General features: G+C 31.7%; 1 protein-coding gene across 1 annotated transcript; it reads right to left on the reverse strand.

Moving 5' to 3' along the window:
• Positions 1 to 3,678: 3,678 nt before the first annotated feature.
• LOC128990086 (uncharacterized) lies at positions 3,679 to 12,391 on the reverse strand. Its single transcript, XM_054412322.1, has 5 exons — positions 12,235 to 12,391; positions 9,057 to 9,111; positions 6,276 to 6,793; positions 4,757 to 4,787; positions 3,679 to 4,200 (listed from the first exon to the last, which is right to left on the reverse strand). The coding sequence occupies exons 1-5, from the start codon at positions 12,271 to 12,273 to the stop codon at positions 3,698 to 3,700; spliced, it is 1,146 nt and encodes a 381-aa protein (XP_054268297.1). The 5' UTR covers positions 12,274 to 12,391; the 3' UTR covers positions 3,679 to 3,697.
• Between the last annotated feature and the right edge of the window lie 8,380 nt (positions 12,392 to 20,771).

Raw genomic sequence — 20,771 nt, forward strand, 5'->3', positions numbered from 1 at the left:
ATATAGAAAATAGTATTTTGGATTAGAAATACAAGAGCTATTATTAATTCAATAATTTTACGTTATTTGGATAAATTGGGTTTTCAAAATAAAATATAAATATTCCCATAGCGTAGTAGAATCTATTTAACACTTACAGGAGGAAAATAATTAGGTTTAATACATAGTAACTAAGTCGTCGGCTACATATTTGAACTACCATATGGAATTGGATGATTTAATACACAGAGTGATCAACTCAAGGGGTCATATCGGGATCGGTCAGAAAACTTTAAACTAAGTTCATTCCTTCATTGTTTGTGGCAGTTAAAAATATGAATTTAGTTTTTCGCAATTCAGCTGCCATTTTCCAATATGGTGGCCATCTTTGAAATTTCTTGTGGAACCCTCTATATTTTATCATGTTTTTGGATAAAACATGCAACTTAAAAACTGGTCTTATTCTTGGCATTTTCTATAAAGCTACTCGTTTAAGAGTTATAGCCTAAAAAGTAGCTACCGGTGTACATTTTGCATCATGTAGCTCCTAAACGAGTAAGTACCAATAAACAGACAATTAAAAAATATCTTAAATTGATATTTTTGCATATGGTGATTTTACATTATGCTTTTTGTTTCAGTTTTTACAAATAATTGCAAATGATTTATAGTTAATAAAAGATGGTCGTTCGTCTTGAGACCAATAGTTCGCTCGGGATTGTGTTACACATTACTTCAGGCTAGGGGTAGCGGCATTATCTCTTAGATAAAATACATTGGTGATTTGGCAGGGTTAAAACAGCGAACACAGAATAAAAATTTTTATTCTGTGTTCGCTGGGTTAAAACCGCGCTCTACCAGTTTCCTGCCCAATAAAAAGCAAATTGTAAATTCCAAACTGACAAAACATTATTCAAAATATTTGTCATCATGTACTAAACACCCATGAATCACAAGGCAACAAATTATCTTGATATGATATTTAATATACCTTTTATTTCAAGTAATTGTGATCGTGAGATTACAACAAACATGCAGAAGTCAATTCAACAAAAGTTTGGTCCTCAATAAAAGCACTTGGCAAACTCCTAAATGGAATGTAATTGAATCTAACAGCGTCATTATCTTCACAACAGTGCATTATCTGGATAAATATTCATTTTGATAAGTTTCCGTCGCTGAATATTATACATTCAAATAAATATTTAAATCCCTACTCTACCTTCCAATTTAGAGAGCGGTTAGCTTATTTTTCAGGAAGTAAACAGTTTGTGGATAAATAAGACTTCTTGCATACTAAGTTTAACTTTTTTATAGTAGAAAATTACAATAATCGATAGCAAAAGAAAATAGGCAAAATAAAATTATTCTTATTCTCTTAGTAAGCAAAAATCTTTGTTGTATAATCTTTATGGTAAAGATTGTTTATCTGTAAACTATAAGCAGGATATTTGTACTATCGATGACATAACATCCAACTTGCTCCTACTAGAGATGAGAAAGTCTTCAAATTCATTTTAAGTTTATTCGGTAATTCAGCTCAAACAAGTCTTTGCCCTCATCGTTTGGCAATGGGTTTAAAAATGGTTACATGGTTTAGTATTAATTAGTGGGACAAATTTATGGCTCTTCGATATACAATTATATTTAACATTATTGACATTCCTAAAAAAAACTCTACAAGCCAACATTAAAAACTTGTGATTTTTAAGCAAAGTGTTCCCTATTCAAATAATTTAAAGCCTACTTAAAAAATTATCACAATATGATAAACATAATATTGTATCAAGTAGTATTGAATTACATAACAAAATAATTAAGTTATGCAAATCCCTGAAGTTTCACAATGTATTCAAACGTATTTTATGTTCAAGTTAGTTGTTTACCATTGTATCTTTGGTTTATAGATTCGGTTCACTTTAAGATAACGAAAGTATAGGTGTATATTTTATCAAACATATATTTAACTTATACACAAGTAACTTTTGTTCTCATTAATGTACATTGACTTAAACATTTAATCCTTGACATGTCTTGTAGTGTCGAAAATTACCTTCTAAATGCTTCGGTGGTTCTCAACTCCACCATCGTCAGGCACACAAAATGACAAAAGGATCCACTTCTTGAGGTGTCGTCAGAATTGTTACACACATTTAAAAAACACAAAACACGAATTGATTAAGTACAATAACATACAGGCATATCAATTTACGCTCGTAAATTGACGCGGGCAGGACTAGAAGTAGACTGAGTCTCAGATAACTCAGGTAAGTGAGTCCTCCTTTGAAATTTATGATGGATAAATAGCGTGGGTATACTACACATATTATTTTTAAATATTCAAAATGATTGCCAAGACTGCGCTAGAAAGTGAATATCAATTCGATTGAATAACATGATATTCAATTTGTTGGAAACTGAGAACACATTATCATATTTTATTTTAGACTTGAAACGTGTTGATTAGTAAAGAAAACGCTTTTTTTTATTATAATGAATCAGTATTACTGATTATCGCACGAGTTTGAATCTGCATAAGGGAAAACGGCAATGAAACCCCTTAACAGTTCGACTTCTTTGATCAAAAGATACGAAAGATGGATTGTTTTTTTTTCAAATAGTTCCAGAGTATACCTTTTAAATATTGTAATAATTTTATATACGTTACTCGAAAAAATCCTGATGATTTGCTTCCAAGCTTTATTCTGAAATAAAGACATAGGTACGGATCTATAGTTAAGAAGGGTTTTAAAAGTATGTTGGAAAATAAGATGTAACGAGTGATACATAAAGAAAGTTTTTTTTTTTAAAGCAGTTGACAACTATCGTGGCGTAGCTTCATATATAAAGAACAAAATGTGTGTTTCGTGTATATGATGTAATTTTACCCGAAGGAATATGTGGGTGAAAGCTAGTGATGAAAGATTTTCAATTTCCATTAGTTCCACTTCGGTGTTTTCTTGAGTCACATTTTACATTTCACACCCAAAAGAAACAGGGACGTTTATGTTTTAGACTTGGAAAATATGTTGTTAACATGTGGAAGATTTATATTTTTTGAGTATGTCACATTGAAGTTCACCTGAAAACTACTTGATCAATTGAGCTGAAATTTGGCTGGAATATAGCCAATATACTACAGGTAATCGGTATATTTTTATTTTAAAACAAACTAAGAGCTCCTCGCCTACTGACTTTTTAAAGTTTCCTCGTTATTTTGATAGTTATTTGTTAGTTGATTTTGTTATGTTTTATAAATAAGCCAGAATTTGTGATTATGTAATCTTAACTATACAGACTACTGAGAACTCCTCGAAAACAAATGTTGTTTAAACTAAAACTGAACTAAGCTTTTTATAAATGTGCAATATTATTTTGGCGAATAGTGTTAATAGTGAAAACGAAATGTTGTTGTTAATAGTGGTGTGGTGAAAAATAGCGTTCGTACCACGGACCGAAAAGATTTTGCAGCTCTCGATCGTTTTAAAAAACTATCTCGAGCCGGCAAAACCTCATTTTCGGCCCTAGGTACGAAATATACTACTTCAAACCACTTTACGGAGTATGATTAACTCAGAATTGATTTTTGATAGTATAAGTAAGTAGTCAAACTGGGTTTGAGGTATTTTGTGATTCAACTACCAAGGAAGGTCCATTCCATTACGAGGGATGTTCGGGGAAAATAATTAACTAAGAAAATCAGTTACGATGATTTATATCACAATCGCAGTAGGGATTTGATTAGCTTGAACAGTTTTTTGTACCATGCTAGTCCTTTGATGTTCAACTCCTTTCCACTCTTCCAATCCTTTCGACACTTGACTTTCTCCGGTTTGCTTCTCTTTATGTAATATGATGCGTCAAAACTGTTACGTTGAACTTTAGAAATTTCCCTCGAGAAACATTGTCCATCTTTGTTTCTAAATACGATTGCAAAGTAATTCCTGCGGCGCGGCTTTTCCTCAGTCATCTTTCCAATGTATATCCCATCAGTTTTGGTTGAACAGGAGTCTAGAAACAGTCTGTCTACTACTATTTTCTGATACGTAATGAGTCCTGATGCCATGGTCCCACTTCGCTCTCCGTTCATGTCATATTCTCGGCACGTGAGCTTGAAATCTTGGCCGGGTTCATCGGTAAAAGAGGAAACGATAGGCTCATTGCGAGGGGAACCTTTGATAAAATCCCATATCTCATATAAACCATCCTCTGCTATATGCTCTATAACAAAACAACCACAGTCAAAACCATTTTTAAGTCAGTATAAAGCAAGATAAGAATTATAATTTAATTTTAGTTTTCAAGTAGCTCTGTCCCGCCCTCGATTGAAAAATCTGCTGAAATTGAGGAAAAATAAATTGGATATTTTTCTTACATCTAAAATCCTATAGATGTAGTTAGTTAGTTCAGGCAATGAAGACAAAACATACCAAATAGGGTAAAAAAGTTTTGTATAAGACAAATTTAGTACAGTTGTAGGGGAGGGGTCTCTGAAGGTCCCTTTTTAGTTTATAATAAATATCCCAAAAACTATGGCCTCCAGCAAAAGTTAGTTATAAATAAGAATGGATGTACGTAAAATATGTCTACAAAAAGCTCATACTCGCGAAAATACTATAACATGGTGTGGACCATTCGCTATAAAAACATTAACATATCAGGAATAGATAAACACCAAATCAAAATCAAAATAGGAAATAATATAAAGCTGTGGAAAGTACTTTATATGTAGTTTAGTTTTACTAAAGGTATTTTTAAAATGTTTGTATATACTTACTAATACCACCAGTTGAACCTCCAGCAGCACCCTGCAAATAAAACAAATGCTTAAAGAACAGCTTTTTGTTCAAGGTAATATTTCTAAGGTAATCATGTTTGTCAAAATGTTTAAAGGACTATTATATTGTGTAAAGGAACATGTCAAAAGATAGATGTTGCAAAGTGAATTTCCATACGAATTTATTTAAATATTCCCTTCTTTCTATATAGGTATCGGCATCAATCTAAACTGTGATAGACAATTTCTAAAATAGGGTTTACACCTGAAATCGTGTACTATATAAGGCACAACTTCTTCAGTGGATGGATTTCGAAATGTAATACGCAAATTTAGTTTGGTAGAAGTAAAACATTTCAAATACCTTACTCTTTCGGTATAGCCAGCAAATTGGATTTTTTTAGACAAATTTCAACGATATTACAAATTCTTGATGAAATAAATCTTTAACTTAATTTAGACAACTCTGAATTTATTATTATCCGATGGCTTCGTGTTGCTTTATTTTTGAAATTATATGTCATATTCAACTTACCGCCACAGAGCCTTCTTTGCATTCTATTTTGTATACACACAAATTTGAATACAATTATGTAGCCTAACTAGCTCGTTGGAAATTTCCTTCAGAAAAATATATTCTAAAACTAGTGGCCTGTAGGGGCCATAGCCCCTAATTTAGATTTTTTTTTTAATTTAAACATTTTTGCCACCAAGACTGATATTCGAATAAATAATAGGTTGCGTACCTTGGTCCGTCTTCAGTCTTATTTTTAGTCAATGGATGACTAGTTTCGGGTACAAAGACCCATTGTCAAATCCTTTTTTAAAACATCATGTAGAAGCTAGTCAAAAATCCGACGGAAGTCTTCATCATTATATAAATACAAGTTGACACATAAAGTTTATTATTTAAAAAACACAAGTTACGAAACATATAAGATGATTGATAGGCCGGCCACATTTATCACGGCACAAACCGACACAGGTTACACGGCGGACACGACAGAACTGAAATTTGTGAAATTTTTACACCTGTCGTGAGTTCTGTCGAGTATCGGAAAAGTGTTTCAGTGTACAAGTGGGATTTGAAATTTGATGGAAGTCCACATCTGAGCCTCGGATCCTTCTTAGAGCGAGTGGAAGAGTTAAGAATTTCACGAGGCATATCCGAAAAAGAACTTCTCGAGTCAGCAGTTGACTTATTCTAAGGTTCTGCATTGGTATAGCATAGATCCAACAGAAAACGTATAAAATCATGGCAACAGATGAAAACCGAACTATGAGCTGTATTTCAGAATCCAGATTATGGCAATCTCCTCCTTAAAGAAATATTAAACCGAACTCAAAGCGAACATGGAAACATCGACTTATATTTGGCAGCTATGGATTGTATAGTCGCCTTACTGAAAAGATATCAGAGGAAAACAATTATCTCAAATACAAAAATCATACTAAAACATGTCTGATAGATGGCTTCGTGTAGCTTTATTTGTTAAATTATATGCCATATTCAACTTACCGTCGCAGAGCCTTCTTTACATTCTATTTTGGTTAGTAGATCCCTTTTCAAAATGGCCACGTAATCGAGGGTGATGATCTTGTAATTTCTTTTGTAGCACTTATGGTCTTCTTTTACGGAATATAGTTCATTAGCAAACCGGTACTCAATGTTAAATTCCAACTCGTCATATTCGCGACCGGCAGTCTTCATTTCGAATTTCCCCTCATCAAGAGAAATGTAATCTTTCACTTGTTTACAAACGTCTTTACTGTATTCCAGTATCAATTCATCAACCAAGAATCCTTCTTGGCTGTATAAGAACGCTTTAGCTACCATTTTTTTCTTTTCTTCCTTTTCTTCTTTTTCTTCCTTTTCTTCGCATTCAACAAGCAAATTTTTACTTTCGACTTTGGTCAATGGCAGATCATATTGCGTTGAATCTTTCCTCTGGTCCTTGGGCTTCATTTCCATATCTGGGTCCTGAACCAACCGCCCCTTAAATACCGGTATTTGATTATGGTGAGTGGTGAAAAGTACTGAAAAAGAAATATGCTGCTTAATGACAAAGAATTCTGAACAGCATCAGTTTTAGCATTGTTTAGTCTAAACCAGAGAAACCTGTTTCACCAAGATACTTGGCCATGCAACATCCGTATCAGTCACAGAGGATTTTTTTTAAATTTGTCGCAAAAATTGTTATTTCAAAGGCAGTTTTAAATTCTCTGATCAAATAAGCAGCTACATTCAGATTAACAATTCTGATATTAAAGGGGTGTTTTATTTTTAAGTTAAAAACGTATTGAATCAATGAGTTACGCCGGGAATTTAAACTATTCCATTGAACCTATAAGCCGAGAAGCGTTGATAAACTTTATTTTTTCCATTTATTTATTTATTTATACGGTAAACACCATTTTTACAATCAATAATACATGAGTGGCAAGTTACAAGATAAATATTTATAAATATATATAAGCCAGATTCAGAATTATCTTGCTAGATAAAAAGATTTAATTAGGTCTATGTGTACGTTAAAATGCTCAACAAATTTCATAATTACATTATTGGTTAAAAATGTAACACATACAAATAATTTAATAAAAAAACTAAATGGCAGCTATCTGGGTAAATATGCATTTTCGGACATAACTTCTTATGAATCTTTTTCTTCCTTTTAGTACGAGGATTCATTGCCTAAAGTTCAGAAACATTTTTTTTATGGACATCCTGTATAAGTAAATTGTATTATACAGGGTGTTCAAAACAGGTATGGATATAAGTTACCTATTGTTTCCTTGAGTTAAAAAATCAAGAACAACTTTTTACCAAACTCGCTTCGTTAACCAGATATACGCCATTTTGTATTTATTACATACACATTTTTATCTTTACAATTTGTCCACTGATCCTTATGAAACTTGTTATGTATGCTAAAGTAACAGAGCATGCTAAATGCTAGGCAAAAAATTCATCTCAATTAGATCAAAAATTAAAAAATGGAGGCTATTTTACGTTTTAAACTTACATTTCTAAAAGATGGCTGATTTGATTAAGAAAACGTTAAGAGTAATTTATTTAGAATTTTTAATTCCCTATCAAACTATACCAAGTTAAAAAAGATTGAATAAGAAATAGCTTAAATATTACGGGTTTTAGTTGTAAAATGGGGTAGAAAAAGGCTAAGCTAGTCAGGTTTGCCCTATTTTACAACTAAAATCGTAATATTTCAGTTATTTCTTATTCGATCTTTTTGAGCTTGGTATCAGCCATTTGTTAGTAATTAAAGTTTAAAATATTTAAATAGCCGTCATTTTAAAATTTTAATTTACATATTCTACATATTCCTACCCTCCTCAGCTGAGTTAAGTCCAACCTCCTTTTCAAGAAACCTAGGAAGGTAATTAATTGCTCTAAATTGAATATAGAAATAGTTATTTATGTAACTAGTGGTGAAAGTGGCACTTTGCTGCACACGAGAGCAATGTTTACGCACGAGCCGCAGGCGAGTGCGCAATGATCTCGAGTGCAGCAAAGGCCTTTTTCACTCGTGTTACACATTATATTTTTCCTACAGTCACTATAAAGCATATAAATAATTAGTCATTCAAACACTATACAACACGTTTTTAGGTTCAGCTGGCAACACAAATGGTGCCCTAGAGAAAGTAGTACCCGCGGTCCGTATCACTCCGCTATTTTTCCGCAGGAAATGTGCTCCGCGTTTTGAGAATATAGTTCCGTATGTTTTTGTAATTTGAAGTGGTTTCCTTGCCTAAAAAATGCTTTAAAGGTATTTTTTTGTTTATTAAGATCGTAGGAATGTTTTAAAAACGTTTAAAAGAAAAGTCCAGAAAGTTCAGAAATACCGAAACTATAAACACGAAATGACGGGTTAAATCATAGTTATAATAGTCAATCAGCTGCTCATAGTATTATTATCTTTAAGTGATGCCAACCTATTTCCAAGCGTACACGGATTACGTCCATAATAGAACCACGTTTTTTTGTGTTTTTTCGTTGGAATCCTGATGTGCGGCAAAGTATAAACCGTACGACAAAGTATAAACCGTACGGCAAAGTATAAATATGCAGCAATTAGCAGCTTTCTGTACTATAAACAGTACAAGGAAGCTAAGTTTGTCGGGTGACTGTAGGAAAAATAAATATTTTCATATTAGGCAAATGTACAAACGGACGAACTTCGGTCCTCGACAGGTATTCAATTAGAAATTTGCTATGGTTTACCGAAACAATTCATTGGAAAATTCCAAATCAAAACATATTTTTAACAAAACATACCGTGGCCATTAGTTTTTGCCTTTGCAGATATTCCAGCAGTAAGGATAAATAGAACCTGCAACAATATAAATCCTTTTCAGATTTATTTATACCAATAAAAAAATTGAATAAACAAACGTTACTGTATTTTAGATGATTCCAATAATAGAGTACAGTAGTTCTTTTGCAGAAAGAATGGTAGAAACATGATCTTAAATAGCCTAACCTAACCCTATAAAGGAGAATTAAAGAAACAAATACGATCGGGAGCGTTTCATAAACTCCAAATTTCACAAACTCCAACGTTTAAAATATTAAATAAACAGAGCGGTTCATAACCTCCAAATTTCATAAGCTCCAAATCTATAACATTCAAATAATCACTGTTTCACAATGTCCAAGTTTCACAAACTCCAACGTTTAAATATTAAATAAACAGAGCGGTTCATAATGTCCAAATTTCATAACCTCCAACAGTACAGTCTGGGCCAGAAGTTTCTCTAGTGGTTGCCACAGTCAGATAGCAGGCACCGTTCGCCAGCGCTCAACTACTGATTATACGTACATTTTAATGATTGAAGAACACTCAGATGTGTGACTCAAATATGTGTTAGCACACAATGTGCAAATGAAATTTACATTTTAGCGAATTTCCCCTATAGGGAATAAGCTATTACCGTAGTACTCAAGGTAAGACCTGGTCCCGGGACCGATTTACTTTTTCGTTTTGAGGTCCCTAGAGACCAAAAACACCATCAGTTATATATATATATATTTATATGTGTGTCCCATCAAAAACATTTCTAAATTCGATTACAACAATTTATTCAATTGATCAAGTAAAAGAGGTATTTATATATCAAAGTTATGTCGTGATAACATCTTATGGAAGTGTGGAGTTATCGTATTTACTGCTTTTCAATGCACTGCCAACACATCTAAAAATTGAGTCAAACCCTGTTGTTTTTAAAAAATCACTTCGAAAATTACTGGTGTCCAAGTGTTACTACCGTGTCCGTGATTTTATTGCTGATGGGTAGTCATGGGCATATGTTATGCTTGGTTCAGGAATTGATTACACGTAAATATTGTTTGTTTTAGTAGTTATTTTATACTTTATAAGACAATCTGTATTTTTTTAAATGTATATTGTCTTAGCCAATGCATTTATGTTAATCTGGCCAAATAAATGACTTGACTTGAATAAAAGTGTTTAGCGTCTTGAAAGGTAACGTGTAATACAAGAAAACGTGGTTCCAGGTTCCGAGGTACCATTATTATATATATGTATATATATATATATATACATACATTGATATTTATGTCAAGTCCGTGATGCACAACATTGCGGCAGGAGTGTGCCCAATTAACTTAAAAGTATGTGATTATTTAATTGTGATGTCAATATAATCTTATTTTTGAAATTTTAATGGTTATTATGTTTTGTATATATTTAATTTAAATGAACTTCCCTTATAAACTATCAATCTTTTTCGCTGCACTTAATGTCTCGACGGACAAAATGTTATTATAATGGTTTCTTATTTTTTTATTATATGTATGTCCCATTTCTAAACATAATACCATTGACTAAGGAAATACAAGTTTCCCTTGTCTGTGATAATACGTAAGAAGGGTGGGTACAATAGCTAGTATTATTAAAACAAAAAAAAAGTATAATCCTTGAATGATTTGATGATTATGTAATACAGGCAAGTATAAAAAATAGTGTAAACATATCCTTAATATACAGTAGATATAAAATACATAATTTTATAAAAATATTTATTTTATTCTTATTATTAGCTATAAAATAGTATACAACATCATACAAAAATACTAAATAGTCCAATATATTTTTTCTTTTAATGTTTTAGTTATACTGAGATTTTTGGCGAATAAATAAAACGATGTAAATGGGTTACAGTTAAGAAATGATCGACTGAAAAATAAAAAAGAGCATACAAAAATCATTTAAATGCATCTTAGATCACTATGCTACGTATATTACGGATTAAAAAACAGATCCTCAATATTCAAAGTAAAAACTTATTCTAGACTTTCAACAATTTATTATTACATGGTAAAAAAGAAACACCAGTTTGAGCGTCGTGTTTGTGGGAGAGCGGGATAAAATTTGAAACATTTGCAGTTTTGTGTAAGTTTATAAAGTATTTTGATATACATGCTCATAAAAATAAAAATAAATGTTGATTACAAAATAAGTACGATAGTTTCAAAGTAGAATGGTCATCTTCATAATCTGGCTGGCTATTGAGTTACAAAAGGATAAAAATGGGCATTTATGAAACATTTTGTAACGCTTTGAAAGACATAACTTTCCCTACTATAGAAACTATTTTTTTACAGGATAATGTTTTTGTAATTCCTAAAGGCAGATAATTATCATTTTAGTGGCCTGTGAATGTTATTAATGATACCTTGAATAACAACATCCTTGCAGGGCCCGCTCCATTTCTATGGCATTCCATTTATATTTGGGGGTGGCATTTTTAATGGAAAAAAGTTTGCAACGACTGTTATTTAACTTTTGTCCAATATGAACTTTAATATATAACCGTATGTGGAGAGGAGCTAATTAATATTTTAAAAACCACACTAAGAATAATAATGCAGCATTTTTATCATACTGATGATTTCAATTAAGGTTGTTATTGAAAAAAAACTCAATTTCTTCAGTGCGCTAATTTTTTTTCAAACCCTTAATTGTCTACACCTACCCCATCAAGATCCTATATACACCAATCACTCATGACTACCCTACCAAAGGAGTTGTAAATATTGTAGAAACATGCCCCCAGATATTCGAACAATGCATGTACCAGTGTAGAAACGTACGTTGACTGGTTGACTGTTTTAGATTTGTCTTGCAGTATTTTACGCTTAACAACTTAGTATAAATACTTAATTAATACAATACTTAACGGATGTAGTCCTTCACGAATCCTGTAAATAATAAGTAACGCACAAAAATTACTTAAACAGTAAATAATTTAAAGTTGCACTTTCATAGCCTGTAAAATAAAAATACAAGTTGTCCGATGAAAATATATTTCTGCTGAAACAAAATAAAACACATATTAAATCCAAAATGATGTCACAGCATACACTTAGCCTACTGATAGAAAATTATTAAAACGAAACATAATAAATATACGTATGTAAAACTAATCCTTACCAAAAGGATTCCAAAGAGTACAGGTAATGTTTGTTCCATGGCAATGAAAAGACCATGAACAACTGAAGGCAGATCGGGGTGAATATAATTTTGCTGTCACATCAAGATACTGATAAATTACAACTAATTGCCTTTAAGTGGCACGATGTACCTAACTCAAATATGACTTGCGCAGTTGGAAGTAATAACTCACAAGTTTTACATATGTGAAATATCGATGTAAAAACAGTAATTTTACTTTGACGCAAACCGTTTATTTAACGGTGGTATGTGGTTTCAAACTTGAAAAACAAGTCAATTAACATAGTTCATACTTTTTTCAAAGTTATTTCACATTTAGAACCACAGGTCATGCAAAATATTTAGTAGTAACATCATACAAATAAAAGCATCAAACTATTTAAAGTTTAATTAAAAGCTTTTTACTTTAAAATATTTATAATAATATCGGGTAAATATACAGGGTGACCGTTAAGTCTTAGGACGACTTTATAACTTTTAAACGACAAACGATATCACAACCACATTTGGTATACCGTTACTGGAAATTGTAAGCTACTTTTCTGTGTACTTGGTGGTCGGATATCACCTTTGGGGGACGGCCCGTCGGGGGTCAGAAGAAAATCTTTAGTGACAGCCTATGTTGAGTTGTACATCATTTTAAAGGTCTACTTCAACTGAAAACAATGCCGCAAACCGCACTTCAAAAGGTCGATCCTGCGCAAAATGGCAGATGTTCAAAGATTTTCAAAATTAGCCAATTTCTTTAAATTAAAACACTTTTTTAAATCTTTAAACAACTGTCATTTTTTAACGGATGGTCCTTTTGAAGTACGGTTTGCGGCATTGTATTCTACTAATAAATAGCTTTAATTTGATGTGCATATCAACCTATGCTTCCATTCAAGATTTACTTCCGACTCCTTGTGGGCCGTCGCCCTGAAGAGTTATTTGGATCACTGAATGTAAAGTTATGGGGATCATTTTAAAGGGAATTTTAAGCAAAGAAGAATGCCGCAAACCGTACTTTAAAAGGTTGAACCTGCGCAAAATGACAGTTGTTTAAAGATTTAAAAAAGTGTTTTAATTTTAAAGAAATTTGCGCAGGTTCAACCTTTTGAAGTACGGTTTGCGGCATTCTTCTTTGCTTAAAATTCCCTTTAAAATGATCCCCATAACTTTACATTCAGTGATCCAAATAACTCTTCAGGGCGACGGCCCACAAGGAGTCGGAAGTAAATCTTGAATGGAAGCATAGGTTGATATGCACATCAAATTAAAGCTATTTATTAGTAGAATACAATGCCGCAAACCGTACTTCAAAAGGACCATCCGTTAAAAAATGACAGTTGTTTAAAGATTTAAAAAAGTGTTTTAATTTAAAGAAATTGGCTAATTTTGAAAATCTTTGAACATCTGCCATTTTGCGCAGGATCAACCTTTTGAAGTGCGGTTTGCGGCATTGTTTTCAGTTGAAGTAGACCTTTAATGATGTACAACTCAACATAGGCTGTCATTAAAGATTTTCTTCTGACCCCCGACGGGCCGTCCCCCAAAGGTGATATCCGACCACCATGTACATAAAAAAGTAGCTTACATTTTCCAGTAACGGTATACCAAATGTGGTTGTGATATCGTTTGTCGTTTAAAAGTTATAAAGTCGTCCTAAGACTTAACGGTCACCCTGTATAATGTAACGTGTTTGGCAATGTTGTACGAGTATTCTGATAGTATTGTTATTGAAACTAGGGTCAGCTGCCTTTGACCATTAAGCTGTTAATGGTCCTGCCTGGCTAATATAACAGCTGATCTTAGTCGAACTGGTCTAGTGGTTAGAGTGCGTAATTTTTGTCTCCGAGGTTCTGGGTTCAAATCCTGCAAAATCACCATGAATTTGATCTAAGTGATCATTCCGAAAACCCTAGGTCTAGCCTGAAGTAATGAGAAAATAATCCCGAGCTAGTGTATAGCATCCTATTCAAAAAATTATATTTAACATATATATTTAATTTAGTGGCCGAAGGTATATTAAATATTAAATTTGTCGATAAAACTTGGACATAACAAATCATATTTATTAGATACCATGATGTTGTCGAATTGACGACTCTATCCAGTTAAATTACTTTTCACTAGGAGTGTTGATTACATTGACTGATTTAATCAATAACTAAAGACCTAATTCATTTTTAATAATATAGTTCTGACGTTAACGTAAATTATAAATAATTTGTTTACTGGCAAGGGCGTATGCAAATAAAAGTATACAATATCTTACTACGTAATTAAATCGGAGTGTTTGAAGACTAATGAAATGTTTAGATTTTTGTAAACTCAATATACAACTCAACTCGATCTTCTTTAACATTGTGAATTTTTGTTGTCAGATGTAAAAGTAATTATGTTTTAGATAACGTTTAAATTCCATAAAAGTACCTGAATTAAACACGGTTTTATGCGAAACAATCTTCTAAGTATAAAGTGATGATAACTCTTCCCTTAGTGTTTGCTTATCAACGGTTGATGACGTATTTTCAATCTATCTTATATTCGCTACATTAAATAAGTAGGTCGCCCCTTTTGTTTTGGGCACAGCATTAAGTTTGTCGATCATTTATCTAAAACGTTCCGATTGGAGTGTTTGAATGTTTGAAAATAACTAAACAGCAATGTATAACAAAAATAGTATCACGATCACATTGTTGTTGTTGTTGTGTTGTTTTGCGTTTGATTAGGAGTAAGAATATTTAGGATTCACGAATTTAAATAGTGCTTTAAAAACACAGTAAAAAAAGCTCAGAGTCACTATGATTATATTTGCCAAAGTAAGTCCTGTTAAAAACGTTGTACCTATAATTTTATGTACATACCTTACGTTGATGCTGCAGTGACGAAAATTGCGTTATGTACTACTAAGGTTTTCTGAAAAATTAAATATATATATTTAATCAATTATTTTCACTCTGTATGTCAAAGTATATTGAAAACGTCCTTGTATATAACTACATACAAATTAGATAACATAAAAAAATGGGATAAAGAAAAGACAATCTAGGTATTTCTCAAAATTGACCTTTTAATAGCTATGACAATATACTACTTTTAATAATATTTGAGATGTACCCATTTATGTATAAAAAACACGAAAATGTGAAATTTAGAATATTAACTATTCCTGTTTTTGTTGTTCTATTTCTCAGTTTATCGTAAAATAATTTCTTTGCTGTTGTCTTACTTTTGCTTGACACTAAAATCAATATATATTTAAAGTAAACAATCACCAATAAGAAAATCATTCATATAAAAATATTAAAAATCCATTGGAAAATTTGCATGTTGAAATTAAACCCTTTTGGATTTAGAATTTCAGAAAACACTAACTAAACCTAAGTAATGACAAGCCAATAATATTTTGAAAATGGTTGCAATCATAAGCGTAACTAGGAAACGGAGAAGTAAAATGCTGGTATCCTTTTGAATTATCTGTGGCTAGGATCTAAGAGGGTAAATGATTACCGGTGGTCTGGGGGGGTATGAATAACCCCTAAGGAAGGGGGGGCAGGGGTCCTCCTCCGCAAAGCTTTTGAAAATTAGACCCATAAATCGTGGTTTAAGCAATTTAGAGACATTTTAAAACAAATTGTTTAGTAGTATAACAAGGGTTTAATGTAAAAAATCTTATTTTTAGATCAGAGGGGGCTTAACCCCTACTCCCCTGGATATGCCACTGATTGCCATATGCGCTTGCAAAGTGATTAGTAAAACCAGCAGATAGATCTGTTTAGTACAATCGTATATCCAAATGAACTCAGAGCTAAAGCTACAAGAGGGATTATAGAAGAAAAGAATTATTATTATTTAATCAAGAAGAAAGTGTGATAAGTAATGCACTTGTATAATGGCCCTTGTACAACTTTATCACCTGCGATAAAAGAACCCCTATACCAGTCATAAATGTTGAACCATAGAAAGGTATAACAAATGGCGTTATCTTGCTCTAGGTAAAGTGTCTGCCTTGGATCTCATATTAAAATAAGAAATAAAAATATTACAAACTGGTTTATTTAGATGACGAATAATCAGTAAAAATTAAAAAAAGGCATTTAGAATTATTGGTAAGAGAAAACTCTTTTAGTACTTAAAATTGCTTTAAGTATCAAATACTACTCCATAAATGCGTAAGAAGACTTATATTCTAATTGCAAATAAAATTTAAATTTGTCAGATTTGGAAAGTGAAATACTTTTTTGTCTAACTGCCGCAAAATTACTTTTGTGTGATACCGTCTCTGTCAAACATGTTTTATCAGTTACGGTTTTTCACCAGAAAGGCAGAAGTGAGTTGAACAGAATCATGGTCGTAGTAAGAACCATATAGTGTTGGTTTACAAAAGATCTTGTATTTTTGGCCATCCTTTCATGGAGACCAATCTATATTTACTTTTGAAAACCTCACCTCAAAACTTCAGAAATCTAAAAAGGCGTAGCCCGAGAGGAACTCAGGTAAGTGAATAGGCATACGACATTCCTAGATATGCGGACCATCTTTGCGATTAATTTTGGCTGTATTGGTTTATTATATTAGTCGTGACAGCCAGACAGACAGATGTCACCTAAATTTTATAATAGTATAAAAGATGGATGGATAGGATATAGATGGATTAATTTCAAATAACCGTAAACTAAAAATCAACGTCAAAATATATATTAATAGTAAAAAGGCAGATCCTTCGTCTGTCATGCCATGTCCTTAATCACGTTTCTGCTGAATGTTCAAGTATAATCCTCTCTCTTTTGTTAAATAATCGATTGAGTTCAAAACTGGCTAACGTAGACAGCTGATTACAAATTTTGCTTATTGTTTACAAAATCCTACTTACTTGAATTTACTGTAAATAAGACGTCATATGGGGTTTTTTCGCACAGTAAAACTCACTGATAACTATGCAACAATGCATATCACCAGCTGATTGGCAATTAAATAAAGAATACCCAAAATGTGAGATTGTTTTGTCATTAACCATTGTCTTACGGTACTTTTTATTCGGGTTGTGCTTTAAAAAACCCACTGTACTAATTTATTTTTATATCAAAACGTTTTATCTATTTCTGATGATTAATAAAAGATCTACCTTTGCTTAAGTTTTAATGAGCTTGTTTCCAAAAACATACAAAGAAGTAAGCAGGGTGCATATTCAAAATATTTGTGTTTATCGTTAGAACGTATACATCAATAATCAACAAAAATACGTCTATTTTACGTTGTGAGGATTCACGTGGGTGACAATCTGTGTTGAAAGATTTTCAATTTCCATTCATTCCACTTCGGTGAGTTTACAGGCTGCATTTTACTGCTCACGAAAAACTAAGTTTATAGCAATGGATTTAAAAACGATATTAGATAGGGTAAAAAAATCAGTAAAACTTGAGGACCCATGCTGCTCAACAGAGTAAGAATAAATATAATACCCGAGAAATCAAATTAATGATTTTTGATTTAGTAATACAGTATCTTGAGCGTCAAAAACATATAAAAAACCTGAAGAATACTAGAGCTATTGATTTTAATCATAGAAATACCTTATGAAATATAATTTTAATGTAAGTTGTTCACCTTGCGTTTGCTTGTAACTTGTCCGATTTGAAAAAGAAATAGCTTAATTGAAAGCCGATATTTCACTAAAGGTTCATAGAGCAAAATATGTAGGATTATATAATAATATTACCGGTGAAATACATCTTAAATTGAAGTAAGAATTCGAAAATGAATTAAATTATGTGTTTTGATCGAGAAATACAGTAGGTAAATATATGACTATGCTTGATGGCAAATCTGTGCGTGCATACCTTCAATTTGAGAGCTCAATCATGAAAATCGGTCACGTAGAATAGCCAAACGAACTCGGAAAAGAAAAACCTAATTAAACTCCCATAAGAAATACACGGGGAGCAAATGTCTTTTACGTACAAGCCGAGTGGGATTATAGATAAATATATGCCAATGCTTGATGGCATATTTGTGCGTGCATACCTTCAATTTGAGACCTCAATCATGAAAATCGGTCGGGTAGAAGAGCCAAACGAACTCGGAGAAGAAAAAAAAATTGTGTTTAATATATTAGATAATATAATATTAATGCAATGATTACTAAAATCATGTGAACTTCACACACACCTTTAACGGTTTTATCTGACCTATTTTATGTTTATATTTAAGTCTTACGAAATGAACTTAGGTAAGTTCTAACACCGTTGATTTACATGTTTAACAATAAACGGGTTAGAAGCTAAATTTCGTACTCAATATAGTTGTTATTTGTAGATGTTTGATTTGTAGACACACTTAAAATCGCCTATAAAAATTATTTTTCATTAATCTAAATATATAAAAGGCAAAGCCCTCACTGACTCACTGACTGACTGACTCACTCACTCACTCATCACTAATTCTCCCACTTCCCATTTACATAGGAGGCTGAAATTCGGTACACCGATTCTTTTGGCATTAAATAGGAAAACTAAGTAGTTTTTATTCTGATCGGGCTTTCGGGCTCCGCCCCAGTGGCTCTGGAGTTTCCCATGTTAACCTTATGATTTTTTATATTTAAAAGGAATTAATGAATCTTAACAGCTGTTTCAATTAAACAAGTTGGCTCTGTTCTATGATATTCAATAGCATTAAAGTTACAAAAAATACCAACAGGGCGCAGCACTATTAGTATTTTTTTTTTTTATTTATGACAACAGCTAATTTGCAACCAAAAGGTGAGTGAGCGTAGGGAACAAACTTCAACCTGGAGGCGAGTTAGCGTAGCGAACGAGCTCCAACCTAAAGGTAAGTGAGCGTAGCGAACGAACTTAACCAGGACGTGATTTTGCTATGCGAATACTTATGAAGATAAACGGGGCAAAGCCCGCGGGTACAGCTAGTACTATATATTAAGAAGTCTAATGTGTAAGTTTGTTAAATAAAATTTTCCCTCGAAAGCCAATAAAATTTCCATTATTATAAAAAATGTACTAAACAAAACCATATTAATAATTTAAACATCTAAAAAATTAAATAACGTAAGAAACGTTAATAGTTATTTATACATTGTTAAACTCACACTTGAATTGTTGTCGAATATACAATATAATCAATCCAATATACTAATATAGCTCCATTCATGTTATTTTTCTTTAATGTTATTTTTCTCTAAAAAGATTTTTTTTTGATAGTGTTGAAAAAACAAACTTTGAGATATTGTAAGACTCTCATTCACACTTAATGGTAAAAATTTGTCTAAAAAATGACTTTTAATGACTAACTTAAAATAATAAATCACTATTTTTGACCTGGTATGGTGAATTATTTTAAATTTGCATCATCAACCAAGAGTTAAAGTTATAATTTAGCAGTAAAACCTTTAAATTTAGAAACTCAGTAATACGCCTAATGGTTCAGCAACATTTTAAAATGTCTATTAATAGACATTTATGGAACGATACAACTGAGCTAACATGTTTACACATTTCATGAAGACTGTACGAGAAAAGCCATCGAACTGAAATTGGTGACAATAATGTTTTTGAAGTTAACATTATATTAGTGAACATTTCGTTTGTAATATGGGTCCATAAAATCCTAAATAGTTAACTTATAATTATATTTAATATGTAATTTAACATTTTTATATTAGGTCAGACCATATCTCAAACATTTAAATGTATTAGGAAGATCTAGAAAGATAAATACGGGTTCTAAATTGTTTTGATAATGAATGATAAGTGTATCGTCTAAAATTAAAACAGTATTGATTTTTCAAATTATAATGCCACTTCATTTTACTTTTACAATAAATTGTAGCTATATATTTTTTCAAGTCCGGAAGCAAACACACATTTTGTTTTTAGCTTACTTTATTATTAAATAAACGGTGGATCTGTGAAAATAGTTAAATGGAATATCGTCGTCCTCCTGACAACAGCTTATTTTCCAGTAATATATGCATTGTGTTTGGCAAGGTATGAGATTGAATATAAATTCGATTAACAAAACATTAGAAAAAAAACATCCAACTTAACAATTCTATTTTAAACAATTTTAAACTTGAAAGTTGAAAATATATTACTTTTTAAAGTAGATAAATTTTAATATAAATTTAGAATAACAGTATACTACTAATGCTTATGTTAGTTTTTAAAACTTTTTTGTATATTTTAATTAAATTAATTTCTAATTTCCGTAATAATAATAAATATTCGCTATTCTTGTTACTATCTTCTGAAATCATGTGTATCAAGTTAAAATACTTCTTTTATTGGTTATAAAAAATAATTGCAATTATTAAATGAATTGCAGAACATGCTTAAACTCTGGGCATTCCATGTTTAAAATATTTCCTGCCAAAAAGTGGATGTTATTGTTAAAACAATGTATGAAAATATTTTGGTTGGAAATATTCAGGGCCCACTGTTATTATCCTGTTATGCACGTGTTATTAAAACGATATAATTGTTTAAACATTTTTTAATAAGCCGATTTTTTAATAAAAC

This window comes from Macrosteles quadrilineatus, unplaced genomic scaffold, assembly GCF_028750875.1.
Source record: "Macrosteles quadrilineatus isolate MER2022 unplaced genomic scaffold, UCM_ALF_1.0 Scaffold_3__2_contigs__length_128488019, whole genome shotgun sequence".
Classification (NCBI taxonomy): Eukaryota; Metazoa; Arthropoda; class Insecta; order Hemiptera; family Cicadellidae; genus Macrosteles; species Macrosteles quadrilineatus.